General features: G+C 39.5%; 1 protein-coding gene across 4 annotated transcripts in view; it reads left to right on the top strand.

The window, feature by feature from the left end:
• The window catches only part of PTBP2 (polypyrimidine tract binding protein 2), a 70,856-nt gene extending 51,105 nt beyond the window's left edge, over positions 1–19,751 (top strand). The window contains exons 8-14 of one of the 4 annotated variants that reach the window (XM_066623618.1): positions 4,831–5,026; positions 12,973–13,127; positions 14,601–14,634; positions 15,042–15,134; positions 16,511–16,727; positions 16,846–16,923; positions 17,052–19,751. In XM_066623618.1, the coding sequence (XP_066479715.1) occupies positions 4,831–5,026; positions 12,973–13,127; positions 14,601–14,634; positions 15,042–15,134; positions 16,511–16,727; positions 16,846–16,923; positions 17,052–17,184 (906 nt within the window). In that variant the 3' untranslated portion in view covers positions 17,185–19,751. The remainder of the gene's footprint in view (positions 1–4,830; positions 5,027–12,972; positions 13,128–14,600; positions 14,635–15,041; positions 15,135–16,510; positions 16,728–16,845; positions 16,924–17,051) is intronic. The other 3 variants (XM_066623619.1, XM_066623620.1, XM_066623621.1) reach the window with 3 other exon arrangements.
• Positions 19,752–20,220: the final 469 nt, after the last annotated feature.

The following is a 20,220-nucleotide window of genomic DNA, read 5'->3' on the forward strand; positions in this document are numbered from 1 at the left end:
TCTTGATGGTGGCACAATCCACCACTGGCGCAATCACTGCCTTGTCGCCACCTCCCGTCACAGCCCACAAGGACTTAGTGGTTTCCCAACCTTTGTGTAAAGGTTGGGAACCACTGCTATAAAGAGAAAATTGGAAGATATAACTTAAAAGATTTAAATATACTAAAGAACATTTAAAAATGAAACGTCTCATGATGTGACGTTAGGGCATAAAATATTCAGCAAAATGAAGGGGTCAGTTTAAAAACCTGATAATGCAGGAAAGAAGCTAAATGAATTTTGACACTGCTTTTTACTGTAAAGGTTAATGGTGAAATTACTTTTCAGTTGGTACTCTTTATAAGGAATCAGAATGTGGCCTTCAGAGAAATTGTGAAGGCTCAATAAGGAAGTTTAAAGAGCAATTTAAGAAAATCAAGCACCTAGAAGAGAGCATTTTCCTAAAGAGTCTGATGAAAATAGTGATGTTGATGACAAGGCTATAAAGTACCTACAATTTTGAGACTTCTATTCACATTGCAAAAGTGGATTCTGCCATCAAATGATTCCCTTTACTTTGTATTTGGCTCATGATTATTTCTGCCTTACCAAACTGTTGTAACTGATTGTATAGGCATGTGAACTTATCATCTTAAGCTCCTGCCTTTTCAAAAACAAGGAAGTCCTCTGAGATAATTTTTAAACAAACACTCCTATGCATTCTCTTAGGGTAAATAAAACTGATTTTAAAATCAATTTTTAATTCTTTTTTTCTTTAGTTTACTCAAATTACATTACCTCTAAAAATAACCTAGATTAAAAAATGAATTTCATACATCCAATCAAAAATCCATTGTCTGCTTATCAAGTTATAAGGTTTGTGAGTCAATGCATTTTCAGCAAGTGCAATTGATGCTCAATACCTAATTCTGGGCAGCCCTTCTTTCCTAAACAAGATGACACCAGACTGTAAGGAAGAGTGAAACTGCTAAAGAAAATTGGAGGGGGGGATATTCTGTGTGTGACTGTGAGTGAGAAGCTTGTGAGTTTGGTTAGAGCTTTTGTGTGTGCAAGTTTGAATAAGTGCTTCTGCCTTTGCTTGTATGTGGTGGTGTGCGAGTATGATGCTTTCAAGTTATGACAGGGAAAAAGTTTTGGATTTTCATTTCTGTGAAGATAGGTATTATAATCTAATAGCAGTATCTAAATGTTTACTCAGAAACGTTCCCCTCTAAATCCAGTGCTACTTTCTAGTCAAGGCCCAGGGGAGGTCTCTATCCAGCCCATTGGGCTCTTCATGTACTGCCCTTTTAGCAGCACTGCTTCTGCAGAGGTGTCACTTTGCAGAGCACCTCTGCAACTGAGCTGCAGTGTGATCCCTCAGTGTGATGCCACTAAAATGGAGTGTTGGGAGAGTTAGAACAGACAAAAGAAAATATTTCTTTACTCAGCGTGTAGTTGGTCTGTGGAACTCTTTGACACGGGATGTGGTAATGGCATCTGGCCTAGATGCCTTTAAAAGGGGATTGGACAAATTTCGAGAGGAAAAATCCATCACTGGTTACAAGCCATGATGTGATATTATGTGCAACCTCCTGATTTTAGAAGTGTGTTACCTCAGAATACCAGGTGCAAAGGAGGGCACCAGGATGCAAGTCTCTTGTTGTCTTGTGTGCTCCCTGAGGCATTTGGTGGGCCACTGTGAAATCCAGGAAGCTGGACTAGATGGGCCTATGGCCTGATCCAACAGGGCTGTTCTTATGTTCTTAGAAGGGTAGCTGCTGAAGGGACAGCTCATGTGATAATTGGGCCCTTCCATGTCTTGAAAATATGATCAGGATTTGCATATTTTCTCTTCTGTCATTTGCAGCTAAAAGTTGTCTTTAAAAATAAGAGGAATATATTCACTGAGCCAGGATCCTTTGCCAGATGCCATCTTTGGAAAATGCATCTGCCTGTCCTCATCTACCACCACTGTTGAAGGAGTAAGGACAGTGATTTTGTGGCCAGGGATTGGTGTAAACTTCAGTTGGGAGGGCACTGAGTTGATATGGGATCACATCAGGTCCCTGTGATGATGGGGGCAAAGTGAAGAGAATACTGGCATCATTGTGCAGACCTGCAAGCACTAAAAGAGCTTTTCTTCCTGGAAGCTCTGAGAAAGGAAATACTCTGAAATGTCCCTTACTGCCCACTTGTGTGTGTGTGTGTTTCAATAAAAATTGAAATCTTCCCCATTAATTTTGAGCACTGTCTTAATTAGAAAGTTTTTATTCAATTAAAAGTTGGCTTAATCAACTAAATTTTGTTTCCCTGCCAATTAAATCTGAAAGAGAAAAGATTGATGAATAGTCTTCACAGAGTTTTGTCAAGCTTGTACACATACCAGTATTGTTGCGAGTGTGACTGTTGCCGTTAAGTATAGACATCTTTCTCAAGTCAGACTCTGATCTCTATTTTAATTTGTTAAGAGGACAGTGGTTTCTCATCTTTTTTGGCACACCTGCTGTCCATAAAACATGTCAGCACTTCAGGTTCCTTAAATGTAGTGCTAACAGAATGAAATACTACTGAATATGGAGAGATGAGAAGGACATTTGAGAAAAGGTGTGAGACAGGGTCCTGGAAGCATTATCACTAGAACTATTCATAGTGTCAACAGAGACTGCATTCCATAGGGTGGATTGGTTTCCTTGAGGTCTCAAAACAGATGGCAAATGTTTACATCACTGAAGAGATGCTAATTATGTGCATGCATGCTGTGAGATGTCTTTGTGAATGCTCATTTAGAGCCACTTGAGCTCAAGTTTGTTTGTTTTTTTAAAACTAGGAAAGTAACTTTCATGTTCACTTCCTGTGTTTAGTAGAAAAAAAGAATGTTAATTCAACAGCTTTACACTTAGATCTGATTTTTTTTTGCCTTTATTTGAACCTATTTCTAAGGCTTGTTAACCTTTTCCAAGACTTGTTAACATTTTCAAATTTACATATACATGTTATTGAAAGTCTTCTCCAAGAGCATGAAAAGATACTTCAATTTCTTTCCTTAAAGCTGCAATCATCCATTTGTATTTGGTGTTGCAGTGATCTGGAATGACCCGCGTTTATATCCTATTCCATCTGATTTGGGAGCAGGAATGAGCCTATTTGTAGTTCGCCATGTTCAGTTCAGGTTCAGTGGAAAGTCTTATTGCTTTGGTTTAGATTTGAAGAAGGAATACCTATTTTGACTTCCATAACTTTGACATAGGATCCCAAACACATATGTCCTAATTCTTACATCCCTAATACGAGCAAGACTGGAACTACTGTTGATGCCATTTTTAGCATGTACTTTTTAGCTCTGTGTTCTTGAAAATAAAATTTTTTTTGCAGGAATCTATTGCTAGTTAATCTTGTGACTTGAGACACCTTTGAAAACGGATGAACTCGTTAATGTCTTCAGGATTCTGTATTATTTATTTCAGTGTTTATATACTGCCTTCTTGGAGACTGAAGCTTGGGTCTCGTCGACTCAAGGCAGTTCACATAGGCAGGCTAAACATAAAATGGGTTTTTTCTGTTAGGATGGAAAGAAATGGCCACTCATTGCTTGCTGGGCACCTGAGAACTGACTGTATTGGAGAGCTGGCTGTGTCTTAGCCTGTGACAAACCTGTCAGCTGACTCTGCCCCCTCCTTTTGTATGTGTAAGGGAAGGCTAGAAATCTTGATAGCCTCTATTGGTTAGGGCAGCGGTTGTCAAACTCTCAGGGAGAGTTTGAGCCGCTCTTAGTTCTTGCAGGGGCAAGTGGGGTTAAGGGGAAGGCAGTGGCGCGATTCCCAGGGTTCACTCCACTTTCCCTTTCAAAGCTGCAGGGAACCCTGCAGAAGGTTGTGCAGCGCTGCCTGCACCCCCGAGAGGCTGCAGGAGGCTCGGGTAAGTGGACTCAAGCCCCCGCAGCCCCCCCCCCGAGCGGTGCAATCCTGGGGATCACCTGAGTTTGTGAGGGTCCCTATCTAACTCTACTCATGCATCCTATACTTCTGGTCCATTCACTTCAAGCACCTAGGGCAAGAGTGCACCACATGCTGAAGATCTGATTGTGTTTCGCACCTGGATTTATAGCTAGTGGGCATAAACCATACTTTCTCTGGGAAATGAAGATCCTTGGGATAATTTTTTGTGTGTGTCCTGGTCAGAAGGAAGGTGTGTCCGCCCGGGGAGGGGGAGCAGAAAGAAGATACCCAAAAAAGTACAGGCAATTTACACTAGCCTGATTCAGCAGTTTATCTCAGGATGCAGAGTCATTCCAAATGTCTAAATTGGGGGGAGGACTGGAAAGGTCCAAAATAGAGGAACATCTGGGATTTACACTGTGGCACAATTGCAGGAGGGTCACAACAATTGTTCAACAAGGCTAAGGGTCACAGGAGTTTAATTCCCTTGTGATTAGAGCTTCCATGCAGTGAGCCTTAATGTTGATGCAGCAAGATTTTTTTTCTGATTATCTCATAAAAATAAGAGTATAAGAGCAGCATAAGGTTTGACAATTGACAAGACACACTATGCTGCCAGTGGGGCACTCACATTCTCAATAGCCCTACTAATAAACGACCTTTCCCCCAAGTTCCTGTGGCATACCTGTGGATCACTCAGGCACACCAGTGTACCATGGCACACTGGTTGAAAATGGCTGGTGTAACTTATCATATGGGGGCAATATCTGCAGAGGTGTAGTTTGTGAAATGCTTTATTTCAGACATTTTTAGTTTGATCTTGGTGAACATATGTACATGCGCTAAATTTTCAAATCTTTACCTTTAAGTTACCTTGTATAGTCTTAATCAATATTTTCAATATTTCTTCCAGGCTTTAGATGGACAGAATATTTATAATGCCTGTTGTACCTTACGGATTGATTTTTCCAAATTGGTCAACTTGAATGTAAAGTACAATAATGATAAAAGTAGGGATTACACTCGCCCTGACCTTCCCTCTGGTGATGGCCAACCAGCTCTGGACCCAGCTATTGCTGCCGCATTTGCAAAGGAGACTTCACTTCTAGGTATGATTTTTGACTATCTTTCCCCCTCATGGCTTTCTTTGTAGAATTCCTTCTGTTGTGGTAACTCTCTGCAGTTTGTATTAATAAACTCTTATTTTCATCCACAAGATTATGAATGATTATTGAATAGAATTGATCTCTAATATCTGAAGAAATGTATTGGCTACTTACCAGTGACTTTTAGCAAGACCCTTAAAAGCAGGGTTTAGGCATCTTGGGGGTGATGGTCTCGAGTCACTGACATTTCATCCCTGACAAAAAGCTTATTTGTATCAATTCGTATTGGAAATGTATTTGATTATTCTTTCTGTTAAGTTATCGGACACACTGTTACAGCAGTGGTTTCCAAACTGTGGGCTGGGACCCACTGGTGGGTCACAGCCCAATTTTTAGTGGATTGGAAAAGGCTGGGCAGAGCCTCGGTGTAAACACAAGTAATGGCAAGATCAGATAGCTAATTACCTCAAGCTCTGAGGCTATTCAAAAATCAGATAACTGCTTCTTACCCTGCAAGCAGCTCCGCTACTGGAGTTTGCAAGGAGCTGAGCCCCTGCAGTTTGCAAACATGTGTAAATACAGGGAGATAGTGTCTTAGTTGATGCCTGCTAAGAGAGAATTACAAAAAACCCAGATTTGAGAGAGAGAGAGAGAGAGAGAGAGAGAGAGAGAGTGTGTAATTTTTCTGAGGAGAAATGTGAAGAAAGGAAGGAGTGTATTCATTAAAGTTCATTAAGGCTACTTCATTATGAGAAATGGATTGAGTTTTTTGTAAACAAACAAAAATATTACTATTTGTAAGTAAATAAATAATTTTTCTTTCTAGAACTTTTTTTAAAAGTCTCATAAACCTAGGTGGGTCCTGATAAGAGTGTCATTTTAAAATGTGGGTCCTGATGCTAAAAAGTTTTGGAACCACTGTTAGGCAATGTTTCTCAACCAGTAGTATGGGTTCCATTAGTGGTATTTGAGGTAGTGTCTGGTGGTACTTGCAAAACTCCTGGATCCCTGCCAAATGGCAAGCAAGACCAGGAATGCAGCACTACAAACAGCAGTAGGAGGCTCCAAAGCATGCTTTTCCATGCTTGAAAAAGCCTTCCTGTCCACCCTGAGCCTCTTACTGGTGTTTGTCGCATCACATCTGGTCTCCTAACCCAGAAGTAACTGCAATTATGTCATCATTAGTTACTTCTGATGGTACTTTGACTAGATGGGCCATATGATGTGGTACAGTGGAGGACAAGCGTTGAGAAACACTATGTTAGAACTTTTGTTTGTGTGTCTTGGCTTGGCGGGCTGCCCCCTTATTTCTTGCTTTTAGAATAAAATAGGCTAGTGGTTTCAAAGTTCTACTCGTACTTTAGGAACCCTGTAAGTGTTGGCGGGGGGGAGGGTTTTTTTAACTACCTGGAGGGGTTGCTATGGCTCTCTGGAGGGTCTGGGGAGGCTGCAACTTCATCTGTAGCCCTCCCCAAGGCTTGAAAATGTTGTAAAGAGGGAGAAAACTGGTAGCGGGTTTTTCCCTTTTTACAACATTTCCAACATCAGGAAGGGCTGTTGAGGGGTACTTGGGCTTCTCAGACCCTTCAGAGAGCCATACTGACCCCCTGGTAAATTTAAAAAAAACCCTTCCATGCTGATGGCAATTGCATTGCTTCCAATTTCCAAGCCATTCCCCTTAAAGATGAATGGCCCTTTTCCATGACCCACCAGTTTGGGAAACAGTGAAATAGGTAGTTAAAATTGACTAAATATTGACTAAACACCCCATACTAACCTAACCATACCATTTGCCCGAAGATCGAAAAACACTGGAAAGAAGGGTCCTGCTATGGTATAAGCTACTCCTGGTTGAAAAGGAAGCAGCTATTCTTAAATGTTCCATAAGACAGTAGTGAGAGATGCCATAGTGGAGCTAGAATTTTGATTTAGCTGTGATTGGGCACTAGCATTGTATCTCTCTCCCCATCAAAAGGTATCAGCAAAGAGAGGAATTTTTTTGAAATTTTAGTGATATGAAAAAAGTTTTTGTGTGTGTGTTTAATTGCATCAGTGACACCCATAGACAATCGCGGTCAGTGGTGGCTTTCGGAAATTGAAACACAATTTCAAACTGTATGTTGCTCTAGTACAGTTCTGTGACCCATAAAAAGCCAAGATGAACAAATGGTCATACTTCTTTTAAAGAGATGTTCTGTTGAGAATTTTACTTATAGTGCCTTCATCTGGAAGCTTCTCTGTTATCTCCTCACAATGGTTGATCCACAGATTTTGCACTGAATGTTCTTGTCTTGGATTTGTGGAATATAACCATTTTGAATATGTGTAGAGGCTGAAATGCTTTCATTTTAGGGTGTTAAAACCGACATGGCTTTTTAGTTGGCAGTAATCTCTGCCCCTTAATATCAGGAACTCAGGAAGTGTTTTTCCCTCACTAAATTCAGTACCTGTTTCCATTTCCATGCACACAGGCACATCTTGTCTTTCACTTAGGCTAACCCAGTACATCTGGCACCTCGCCTTTGATCTTATTCTAATTTCAGCCTCTCTTTAGCTATTGGTGCAACATATCAATTGTACATGTAGATTCTACATCTACATGGTTTTCATTGGTGGGATAATGGGCATGTTCGCAAGTCAACATATGATTGTAGTATTTGCAAGTCCTAATTTGGGATTCGTCCCTCTGGAAGTACAATTCCATAACACTAACATGCCATATAGACCTTCAGGGCTTGAGAATAGTATCCTTGAACTCACAACCTTTACCCAGAAGAATGTGCTTTCCCACTGATCTAGTTCCACTGTCTGTATATAGTAGCAAGTTTGCTCTTAGTATATAGAAATGACAGAACAGAGTGCAATATGTGAAATTTCAAAGGCATTTAATTGGTTTTTTAAAATGTCTTTCTCTCGTGTTGTATTCTATCTATATGTTCCTGCAGAGCTGAGAATTATTTCAGTCATTTCCTTTGACTTACCTCTCAGTGAATTGGGGAGGGGGGCAGTTTGTTGCCTGAAATCATGTGAATTCTTCATTGGGGCAGCAAGTTGTGTGTCAAAAGACAAATAAATATACTTTTTATGCTGATGAATATTGCTTCAAGGGAAAATACAGTCAACTGTGAGTATGGCTATGAAATCTAATTCCATTTATTTGTCAAAACCCATGAACACAGGAACTAGAATAGGCTCTTAAAGAAAAAGATAGGTGTTCATGAGTCCAATTCAGTGATATTCTTGAAAATGTAAAGTTTAGATATGCATAATTCCAAAGTAAAAATGGACCTTAGGCTATCTGTGCCTACCCTCTCCTACTGTAAATTCAGCACTAGTGCACTTCTTCATGTATGTAGCCTTACATTTCAGGTCTTGAGTGCATCTGAGAAAGGTACAACCTGGTGCTATTTCTGGATGTTCAAAATTGGGATGTGTAGTTTTAACAGTTAATCTTTGTCCGGACACATGCCGCAATCAGTTGCTGAGGTTATAAAATGGGCATCCTTTTTAATGGGCACTTATCTGTTCATAGAAGAAAAACTCATCATCAAACAGAACAGTTTACTTTCAGATCTATTGTCAGGAGGAGTTCTCAATTCTTTCTAATGACGTACATTTTGTACTTTACGGAAGAAAATTACATGAGGAAAATCTCTGTGTGGAAGTTTCCTAGCTCTATTCCTTTATCTTAAGAGCAATAACATTATGATGGTGACATAATTTAGCCCTGGGGAAAAAAGCATTTAAAAGTTTGCAGATGCAAAACTTAAAGGTAAATCTAAGTCATTCCAGCATGGATTCGAACAGCTTGATCACAACCAGCCTGCTGTGGGAGTCTTTATAAAGCAAAGGAAAAAATCATTGGTAGCTATTGGTTTCATCCATTGGGGTCAGGGGAAAATAGGATAATTCATGATGGGAAATGGAACTTGTCAGTGGTAGTATTAGGGACACATGAAATAGGAACAGGTAAGAGATGTGCAGTTTACTGAATCTCTTTTACTGTAAGGCAGGGCTGTAGCCAACCATCCTAGTCAGACGGGGCTGTTGCGTTTCTAGCTGAGAAATGAATGAAAACAATGATTTCTGCATAACCAACAGAAACTACTAAAGCAGTAGTTCCCGTAGTGGTGGGTCGCAACTGACCATAGGGAACCAGAACTGGGCCATTCCCTCTTAAGGGGAGTAGCCCAGTCATGGGTGTCCTGATGGGGCTGCAGTGTTCCCAGTGCCGCAGGAACCCGGGGAGTTTTAGCGTCACCTGGGGGCTTGTACTGGCTTCAGGGAGGGTCCGCAGCCCCCTCTGCAGGCTTCCCCAATGCTAAAATTTTCAAAGATGCCAAACAGTGCAAGTCTATGCATGGCTACTCAGAAGTAAGTCCCATTCAGTTCAATGAGACTTACTTCCTGGTGTGTTTAGGATTGCCATCTCAAGCACAAAAATTCTGATAGAGATAATGCCTGTGAGAACTCCTTTCTCTTCACAAGTTTAGTTAAAATATTCAAATCTTTGTTGTATTAACTAAGAGACTCCTGTAGCATCTTGGAAGATCGCACATTTACTCCAGTATAAGCTTTCATGGATTCTAGCCCACTTCTCCAGATGCATGGTGATATATAGGGACAGAGATAAAGAAATAGCGCACAGTAGATAAACCCAATGGCAAATTATGGTAACAGTAGTTGGTGATGAGATTATCATCTCATCAGTCTAGTCTGTTATGTGGCAGAATGCCTTTGTCTCAATTCAAACTTGAAATTTATCAGAAGGCTTAACTGTGCTCTAAATCATCAATTGCATGCTGGGGTCTCCCTCCTGAAGTTCCTTTGCTGAGGAATGGTAACACTGACATCTGCAGCAGTATGTCCTAGTAAGAGGTTGTCATGTTTTATCTCTATTTTGAATGTAGCCATTTTTTATGTCAAATTTAAATTCATATACAGTAACCCCACCCCCATATCCACAGATTTAGCTGACCGTGGATCAAAAATAATTTTTTAAAAATCCAGAAAGTTCTGCCTCCTCCCCTGCCCATCAGCATTGCCCTTGAAGTGCACCGTGTATGGCCCATCTTGTTCACCATGCTCAGTGGCACCATGTCATCCAGCAGTACTTTATCACCTGGTGGCTTCTCCATGAAGGCCCTGCTAAGGTGGAGCAGGGGAAGCCCCCCACGCTTCCCTCTCTGCCTCTCGCAGCACTTCACCCAGTGGCTTCCTCCAGCCCAGAGACTCTTTGGCAGCATGGGAGCAGCCAACCAGCCTGTCACTCAGGCAGGCCACCTTTGGCGCTTAAAACCCAGAATCTGCAAATAAGTAGCAGTATATAGGGTTGGCTACTATCCGCGGTAGGCCTTGGAATGTATCACCTACGGATATGGGGCTACTGTACTCTGTTGCACAGAAACTAACCTGTTTGCCCTGTGTAGAGAGCAGAAGGATACTGTTATCAGGCAAGGACATACAATTGTATGACCCACAGATCTTTTTTCTTTTGGAAGTCAAGCATGTATATACTATCAATGGAAGAAAACGCGTCCTGCATTTGATAAAGTTAGACTATTGTCCATGTAAGCTTGTGCTATAATAAATTAGCCTTCAAAGTGTCACAAAACACTTTCTTATGTTTAATGCAACACACTGCAAAAGTGCCCTTTTGTTCTCTATGCAAGGCAAATAGATTAGTCCCTGTGCAAAAGAGTAAATGGATCCAAATCTGACATAAGAAATGGCTACATACAGCTGTCCCTCTGGAAGTTGTCACTTTTTAGTCCGTCACTTCCTGCAAATTTGGCAGAGCACTTAAAGGGAATCAAGGGTAATTTAAAGTGATGTGGTCTTTCAAAAAGCCCTGCATCCTTTAAATTATCCATGCCTTACTGTGAGCATTCTACCATTCTCACAGTAGCAAAAGGGTTTTTCAGGAATATTTAATTTTGATAAGGATGATGACAATCTACAAAACCCTAACGCAGGGAAAAACCTAGTGGGAGCATAATCGAATGAGCAAACTTTGGAACGCTAATACCTTGAAGGTTTGGCACCATTTTAAAAACGAAACAAAATACCAGTAACTTGATATTCTAAATTTAGTCTCCATACAGGATGTCCTATCACAGAAGTTTTTTTCTTTTAAACATTTTGTTTGAAAAATTCTTAGTGCCAGAAGATGCACTGGCTTACCTATCACAGCTGTATTGTTAGTTGAAGCTTGTAGTTCCATTGATTATCAAAGTGTTCAGCAAATGATGCATGCACAATTTCAAATTAACCCCTCAAAATTGAATCATAACTTTTCTAGTCTTTATATTGGGCAGCCAGGCATTACAAGATCTTGGTGCAAGTGGCTTCCATACTTGTTACAGGTAACTTGAGGATATAGAATTCAGGGGAAAGAGCACCATGGCATGACATCATTTCATCTAGACCCTTCTATTTCAGAAGGCCTTCAGTTTAGCCAGAGATTGTACTTCGGGTGTTAGAAGGGATGATTTTAGAACATGCATTGGTGAACGTAAGAGGAACCTTGCTTGTCAGGCCTAATCTAGTCTGCTTCCTGCAGTGGTCAGCCGAATGCTGAGGGAAGTCCATAAGCAGAAGATGAAATCACCTGGTTGTCCTGATGTTGCCCTGGCTGCAACTTGTGTTTAGAGATGTACTGTTGCAGCCCTGATGCTTGCTGGTTCTGGACTATTCCTATCTGTAAATATTTGCAGTACATCTAAGGCAGTTTGCAAATTAAGACAGAAACTGCCATTATTAAATCCAAATAAATTATGTGCAAAAATATATTAACGATCAGGATTGCAAATTGGAGGTACTTCCCTTTATATTAGTTTTCATTTCCACACAATTTTTAAGAACTCCCTAGAGACTTACCAAGTTGATCCTGTTGTTAGAATGACTGACTTTTCTGTTTAACAATGAAATGTTCAACTTTTAATTGCTAAATATCAAAAACTCATTCATTCTGTGGTCACAGAACTTTTCAGTTTACACAATTATCTGTTTCTTCAGCATTAAACAAGGGAAGAGATAAAAATCTAAAGGTGTAATCCAGTCTTGCGCTGGAACAGGCAGGCCAAGAGGCTTGTGCTGTATCCAGCGCAGGATTCTGACCAGAAGCAACTTAGCCAGAGACAAGGGGAAACTTGGTAAGGTAAGGTAATGGCTGCTGGCCCCTATGGGTCTCCTCGGACATGCGCCACCTTCTGAGATGGCGCAAGTCCGAGGAGAGCGGAGCGACCTGAAGCCGCACCATTCTCCCCATGGAGCTGCTCCCCAGGAACAGCCACTCTGTTCTCCACCACCCTGCCTCCCTCCACCCTCCCTCCCTACCTCCCCCCACCTACCTTTTCTTGCGGCCCATCCGGGCCAGTGCAAGCCTTGGCACAGAAACTGCCACAGAGGCTGGATTCAGCCTCCATGTGTTGGCGCACCTGGATGTGCCAATGCAGCTTCCTCCGAAGGAGGTGCAAACGTGCCTTACAGCACATTTGTGACCCTCCCAGGCCAGCGCAAGGGACTCGCGTTGACCCAAGCCGCAGTTTGGTTTGCGCCCTTAGGCTGTTAACATGTGAAATGTGAACAGCTTAAATGGACCGTTCAGTAGAGTGGTATTTGTTGACCCACACAATAAGCTGAAAGAAAATATAGAAGACAATAAACTGAAGGAAAATATAGAAGCGCAGCTTTCATTAATAAGGTACTAATAAGCCAGAGTTTTCTTATCTCATATATACTACTCGTATTTCCTTTACCATAGTATAAAGGGTGGCACATCTGATGTTATCCAAACTGTTTGAAAGCTTCTCAGCTTTCATACCAAGAAAGCGAACAAACTTTGGAATATATGAAGAGTGGAACAAAATCAGACTAGCACTTCTAAATTGGAAGATATTGGAACGACTTGTGTGTGTTTCGTAAAATATGCTTTATTTTAAAATTAGGGCTTCCTGTTGCAGCTGTTCCAGGCGCGCTGAGTCCATTGGGAATTCCAAATGCTGCTGCTGCGGCTGCAGCAGCTGCGGCTGGCCGTGTGGGTATGCCTGGAGTCTCAGCTGGTGGCAACACAGTCCTCCTGGTTAGCAATTTAAATGAAGAGGTCAGTGAACCCACTTGTTCATTCTCCTTTTTTCTTTCCCATACTTCATCCATGAACTTCTTAAAGATCTTTTTATGTTAAGCTTGCTTCCATGTCATTCTTTATTAAGATCAGTTTTTAATTTTTAGTTTGTTTATGCTGCTCCAGATTGTTTTACAACTAGAATCTAAACCTAATAATTTGATTTTATTATAGTTAAATACTTTTGTTTTCCTAGGTAGCCAGCATCTTTTAAAATACCCTTTGCTATTCGGCTACCTATTTTTCCTAAGAAAAATATGGTAAATATTGCATGTTTTGGATGTCCTTCAGTTTATTTTTAAAAGTACAGATGTGCTTCATTTTGTAAATTAGATTTAAGAAAACTACTGGGTTTTTTCTTTTTGTCTTTGCTAATTATTTTCCTTTTCATTTCATGCTTACATGTCACTGCATTTTTGTAGTATTAATTTATGTGAACAACTTTAACACCTTTTTCTTTGAAGGTTCTCCCAAAGATCTTGACGCGGCACTCTTCAGTCTCTCTTAGTAATTTTATTTTTCTTTTGCAGTTGCTATTCATTTGTCTCCTAAAAATTTCTTCACTTTAATACTTCCTTAACTCTGAAATCTAAGAGGTTTTGTTGAGTTTTGCATTGTATTGTCTTGTACCTTTACTTTGACTTGCTGTGAAAGCTGGTATGAAATGTGGGGTAGTTTGTTTCAGTTTGTCTACTTCAAATACATGTTCCATTTTTACCGGCCTCTGCTTTTAATATGAATCATTATACTCCTTTTATCATTTTGGAACTATTTTTGTCATTCATAGTCTTGCATGTTAAAATGCTTGGATCAGAGTGCCATTTGGAAAGATTTTTGCCTGCATTTCATAACCAGCCATGCCTTTGCAGTTAAAGTTCAGATTTTTTTTACAGTTTGTATTGCATGCTTTATTTTTTCTTTTCACTTTCAAGATGAAATGTAATTTACTGTTTGATATGGATGTACTTTACCCATATTTTGTCTTGGGTGACTACATTTTACTCAGTTTTTCTTGTACAATACATAAACCAACCATTTTCTGACCAAATTCCTGCATTTCCTATGTACTGACCTATATTTTATTTTTTTTGTTCCCCCCACTTCCTTATTTTTCTTCTGCATTGCTGTTTCCCTTCCCCATTTCATCCTTCTCCCTTTGTGCTCACCTGCCCTTTCCCTGTCTCTCCCCAAATTCCCTCACCCTTCCCTGTCCTATCCTTTGCATTCCTTGTCTACATCCCCTGTCGCCATTCCCGATGTTCATGCTTCTGTGCTTGAACAAAATGTTCCTCGGACCAACTTGCCCCAATTAACCGCCTTGAACCATGATCCATGACCACCTCACCATTCTGCGGGAACCACCCTTCGTTATGGATGATCTGTTCATCTCCGCTCTTCCTCGACTCTTCTCTCTTCTTGTCTTATGCTGCTTGCTCTTCTCTCCTTCTAAAGATGGTTACGCCCCAAAGTCTGTTTACCCTCTTCGGTATGTTATCGTTAGCACTATACTTTTATTATTGATTTAATTATGTTTCACCTTAATTCTTATTTGTAGCTAGCACTTTGGCTTAAAGTTGAATAGTAAAATCTTTTGCTGTTTTTCTTTTGCTGTTTTTAAAACTCTCCATAGACACAAGATTTTCTTTTAATGCATGCTTTTTTATTTTGCATGATCTTTAATTTAATATCATTCACATAGCTTTGAGGGTTGATCAAAAATGTCTTCCTTTTTTCAAATTCACCTATTCAAAATCTTGTTCCTCTTTATTCATTTGTGTGAGTGTTGGGAGAAGTGAGAGACGTGTCCGAATGTTTCATTGGTATGTTAAAATGTTCTGTTTAGCTATCCTTAAAATATTATTTCTTTTGGATTACTTCTCTGATTCTAAAAAGGTGTTTATGGGGATGTGCAGCGTGTGAAGATTTTATACAATAAGAAAGACAGTGCTCTTATACAGATGGCTGACGGAAACCAATCACAACTTGGTGAGACTAGCTTTTTTATTCCCCTTCCACACCTGGTGCTTACATGTTGGTTTTCTTTGCACTTGACAATCATACAGATGTTTACATTTACATTACACTTTCTATTAGCTTCTACTAAAATGTGAGATAAAAGGGATTAAGTTAACTAAGCTAATATTCTGAAAATAAAATGCCACTTCATGAACATGGGAACAGTTCTGCTGGAGATGACAACCAGGATTCAAATAGGTGTAGCACAACCACTTTTGTCATGTGCACTGAATTTTTTTCTCCTCTTCATGTATTGTGTTTCTTCAGACTGTACCACTTTGCCCATCTTCTGAAGTTCTAGTTTTGAATAGTTTGTGGGCAGCAAGGAGGAACTTCTTATGTGGAGGCTTCAAACATTTGCTATGTACATAAGGTTCCTTGCATGCCTTTTGAATTCCAGCCCATGGCTGGGATGCAAAAGAAGCATGTGTGCACATAGAAAGTGCTTCTTGCACTTGCACATGGTGGGTCCTTTGTGTCACATAAAATGTGATTTTATGTTCAAACGTGGCTTTGGAGAGGGGACAATATGAAGATCCTGAAAAACTCTAGTATATACAGGCATGCCCCGGTATCCACGGGGGGTTCCATTGTGGAAACCGCCACCCCCCATGGATACGTGAAACTATGGATATCGGGAATGTTGGGCCCTGGATCCTTCAGAGGCTCTTCTGAACCCTGCAGTGGCCACATGCACCCGCCCATGGCCTCTGAGGTTCAGAATGGTAGTTTAGGTCCCCCTCAAAAGTCACTTCTGGTTCTTCGGCTTCCCTGGTCCTCATAATGCCTTTTAAAGCCATAAAAAAGTCACTTCTGGTTTTGCTAAAAACGGGCGGATTTGTGGGGCCTCTGCGGGTCTCAGAAGAGCCTCTGGAGGATGCACAGGGGGTTGGGGGCCCACAGATACGGGATCTGCAAATACAAGAGCCTCCTTGTAAACGCAAAACATGTTACCAATTTTGATTCCTGGCTAAAATCATTTTTTTGATGAAGACAAAACACATTGAAACCATTTTTTAAAATAAATACTTTTATCTCATTGACCCAGTTGAGAAGAGTTTTAATTTATGATTGGCATCCCGGTTTATTCATTAAATAGTGAGTGATGGGGGAAAAACTCAGGGTAAAGTAGTGCTTCTGTTTGGTTTGCTGAATACATTGCAATATGAACAGAGCTTTTAAATTCTATTAGAATAGAAATATTTCCAACCTGCAGTATTAGTTTCATTTGTTAATTCAGCAAAATAATTTGCAATCTGTTTTTTAAAATACATATTTAGAAATTTCAACAGTAACTATAATAGAAATCCTGAAACTAATAATTTAATCTTTGTTTTGTTTTCCAGCCATGAGTCACCTTAATGGGCAGAAAATGTATGGAAAGATTATTCGCGTTACTCTTTCCAAACATCAGACAGTACAACTACCTCGAGAAGGACTTGATGACCAAGGTTTAACTAAAGATTTTGGCAATTCGCCTCTTCATCGCTTCAAGAAGCCTGGCTCAAAAAACTTTCAGAATATATTTCCTCCATCAGCAACTCTTCATTTATCTAATATTCCGTAAGTGTTGACTAATAGGTTACCTGAATGATTCATGTAAGACCCAAATACTAATTTTTAAATTCTTTCCTTGCTGTCTCTTCTCTCCCCCAATCCCCACCCCCCTTTCTTTATGTAGACCGTCGGTATCGGAAGACGAGCTGCGCGCACTGTTTGCTAATACTGGGGGCACTGTGAAAGCATTTAAATTTTTTCAGTAAGCACATTTTTTTCTTTTTTAAGCTTGGTTTAAGATGAGAGAACAGCCATCTCTGGTAAGAAGGGGGGTTTATGTTACAACTTTCTAGTACTGTTTCGGTGTCTAATTATATTGCTTTGTTCCAGAAGAGATCACAAGATGGCTCTTCTTCAGATGTCAACAGTAGAAGAAGCTATCCAAGCTTTGATTGATCTGCATAATTACAATCTTGGAGAAAATCATCATCTGAGAGTTTCTTTTTCCAAATCAACCATTTGAAGTGATAGATCAAAATAATAAGGTTGTATCACGTTGTTTAGTGTTGTCATCTATGACTGTTCGGGAAAGCGGGGACCAGAGATGGACATCTGTTTTTCATGCTGTTACCATTCCTTGATTGTTTTATGTATAAATGAAAACAAAAAAGGATTTACAAGGAAGAAGCAGTGAATATTATCTGCTGGTTTTGCATATGTTTATGAAACCGTTTTGTTTAAAAGGGATTCCAAGGTAATCCCATAGTTTTTCAACTTAGTTAACATACGTGCCTTAAAAAAGGAAAACCTAGAGTTGCATTTACTCGTTAAAAAAAATTTGGTTGTCTGGGGCACATTGTTACATGGGAATTAATGGGTGCAATCCATTAAATGCTAGGTGTGCCTACATCCCATTGAAATCAGTAGAATTACAACATGCAATTCAGTGCTCAAAGACGGTTGATTTCAGAGGGACTTGCTGCACCTAACGTTGCTGGATTAAGCCGAATGTATTTTAGGCAGGAGTGTGTAAAAAGGGTTAGGCTTTGTTTCTCCTGCTTGGAATTTTTTGGCTTTTTGTGAATCATGTTTTTTTTTAAAGAACAAAACAAAAAAATGTGCTGTGTTACTTCAAGAGAAATGCAGCATGTTTGACTTGTGCTACTTTTTTTCTTTTTAAAAGCTAAATAAAAATGGCCTTGTGTATTCCAGGTATAGTTCAGTTAAGAATATATGCATTAGTCAGAGTTAACATAATGCAGAGAATTAATTTCTTTAAAAAAAAATGTGATTTTTTGTTTTTTGTTTGTTTGTCCCTTTGGCTTTGAGCCCTCTGTGGGAAAAGCATTGTAAAGTCTTAACCTTTTTGTACACACACTCTGGGGCGTATCATATAAATGTTGGCACTAAGTAATGTCTTGTTTGTGGCTGAATATTTTTTGTAGATGTTTTTTGAAGTTTGACATGACTTATGTGCATTTAAATATATATTGCCATTTTTAGTTAGTAATTACAATTTGAAATATGGTTGTGGATTTCTGAGCATGTGCAGACTGGTCTAGCTAGTTCAGGAGTTGGTGCATGTATTTCAAGGATGAAGAAAGTGTATTGCAAACTTTTGCAGAAAGATTAATAATTTTGTGGCAGTTTTTCTTTATAAAAAAACACAAAACAAAACTGACAACCAGGTGGGACCAAAGTTTATGTGCCTTTAGTCTTAATTTACCTTGCATTGTAATATTCAGTTTTAATAAATCTCTTCAAAATATTTTATATCTAGAAATGGATCTGACTTTACTATAAACATGGCTCAGAATCTACAAAGAAAAAAAATTAATTTGGAAACAGTTCCTCTGTCAGTCTGGACTGTTGTCTTGATTCTGTTTGAATGACCAATACTTTTGCAGTTGATGTACTTAGTTTCAAGAGTCATAGATTCTGTTATCTATGTAGAAAAAGGTCATGTATATTTTCTATTAGTTGAGTTTTTACATCTTTAGAAATGTAATATTTCAGTATAGTTTGAAAGCGGCACAATTAAAAATTAATTTTCTAACAAAGTTGGGAGGTTTGATGGTTGTTTAATTTCTTCTTATGTGTACGCTGCTTGCCTCTGTAGCATGCTCAATAAACACTTCTGTAGCTCTGTATTCACCTCTTCTGTCTTTCTCTGCTGCCTTTTCTCTCTTCTCTTTTCTTCTTTGTTTTTCACTCCCACTGTGCTTCTGAATCCATGTTTATTCTCTGCCAGGGTGGGAAAGCATAATCTGATTTTATCATTATCTGGCTTTATAAATATGAAACTCAAATGCTGTGGAGAACATAGCAGATCTAAATGTGTACATCCTTTATATGTCAAGAGGATAGTAACTAGTAGTAACTGCTTTGTTGGAGCAGGGATATAAATTGATATTAAACGTTTCCCACCCTGTTATAACCTACAGCTTTTAAAGACATAACTCTTGTAGCTTGTAAGTTCTCTCTCTTTTTTGTTTGTTTTTAAATAGATTTATGCACTAATTGACCTTTTCAGGTTTGCCATGCTTTTGCTGCAGTTTCATCTTCCATTCTCTATGTCTGCTAAAAATTTTCCACTAATCATAAAATACCTTCATGGGGTGAAAAAAAGAAACACAAAGTAGCCAACTTGCTCAAACAGGGATTGAATATTGGGCTGTATTCTGAATACAGTTGAGGGTGGGAAAAAGAAAGTGTGATTGTCTCCTCTTAAATGTGCTAAAAAGTTCAGAAAATATTAGCCTGACAGTTTGTAGGTGTCCTGAATATTATTTTATACCACTTTTCCACCTAAATAAATTTTCGAGTCTGTTTTCCATGAATTTAAACGGTAATTATCACTACATGTATCCGGAGTTATTTTGTAAGTTTCAATGGAATATATTTGACTTTAGCTGAACATTATAGCAGTGCCAGATTTCTTTGTATCTTATTGTTTGTTCTTTAGGCTATGCTCACCAGGTTTCAGATTAACACACAATTATATATGATTGGAGTTTATTGATTCCAGTGGGGTTTAACTTGTAATACTATGCTGAATTGTAGCAATTATCTATATATTGATCAACTGTTTAAAAGTCTCCACCTAACTTTGACCATATGTCTTAAATCAAGTATCCTGTTAATGGGCTACATTTCATGAACTGTGTTTTTTTTTTGGGGGGGGGGGAGAAGGGGGTGCTTCAAAGATACTATCTGGATATCTAACCTTAAGTTACTTCCACCCCAATCCTACCTAAATCCCCATGTGGTGATACAGCAGAGTTCAACTGCTGGTCCAGTCCACCCACCCCACTCAATCTCCTTCTGTTCTGCCCACTCCCAATTCCACTCCCTCCCACCCCATTCCACTCCCTGCAATGGGCTTACTTGCTCTGTCAGACCTCTCAGAGTCCTTAAACATGAATGGGAGAGCTCTAGTCTTTTTGCTTATGCACCAGCTGCTTGAGTTGCCACAAAGGGTTTTACAGCTGCTTTGCAGCAGCCTGCACCTGCAGAACACATGTTCCACTGGTGCTAGTCTTCAGTAGGATTGGGCCAT

The sequence above is a fragment of the Tiliqua scincoides genome, chromosome 4 (genome assembly GCF_035046505.1).
Source record: "Tiliqua scincoides isolate rTilSci1 chromosome 4, rTilSci1.hap2, whole genome shotgun sequence".
In the NCBI taxonomy this organism is placed as follows: Eukaryota; Metazoa; Chordata; class Lepidosauria; order Squamata; family Scincidae; genus Tiliqua; species Tiliqua scincoides.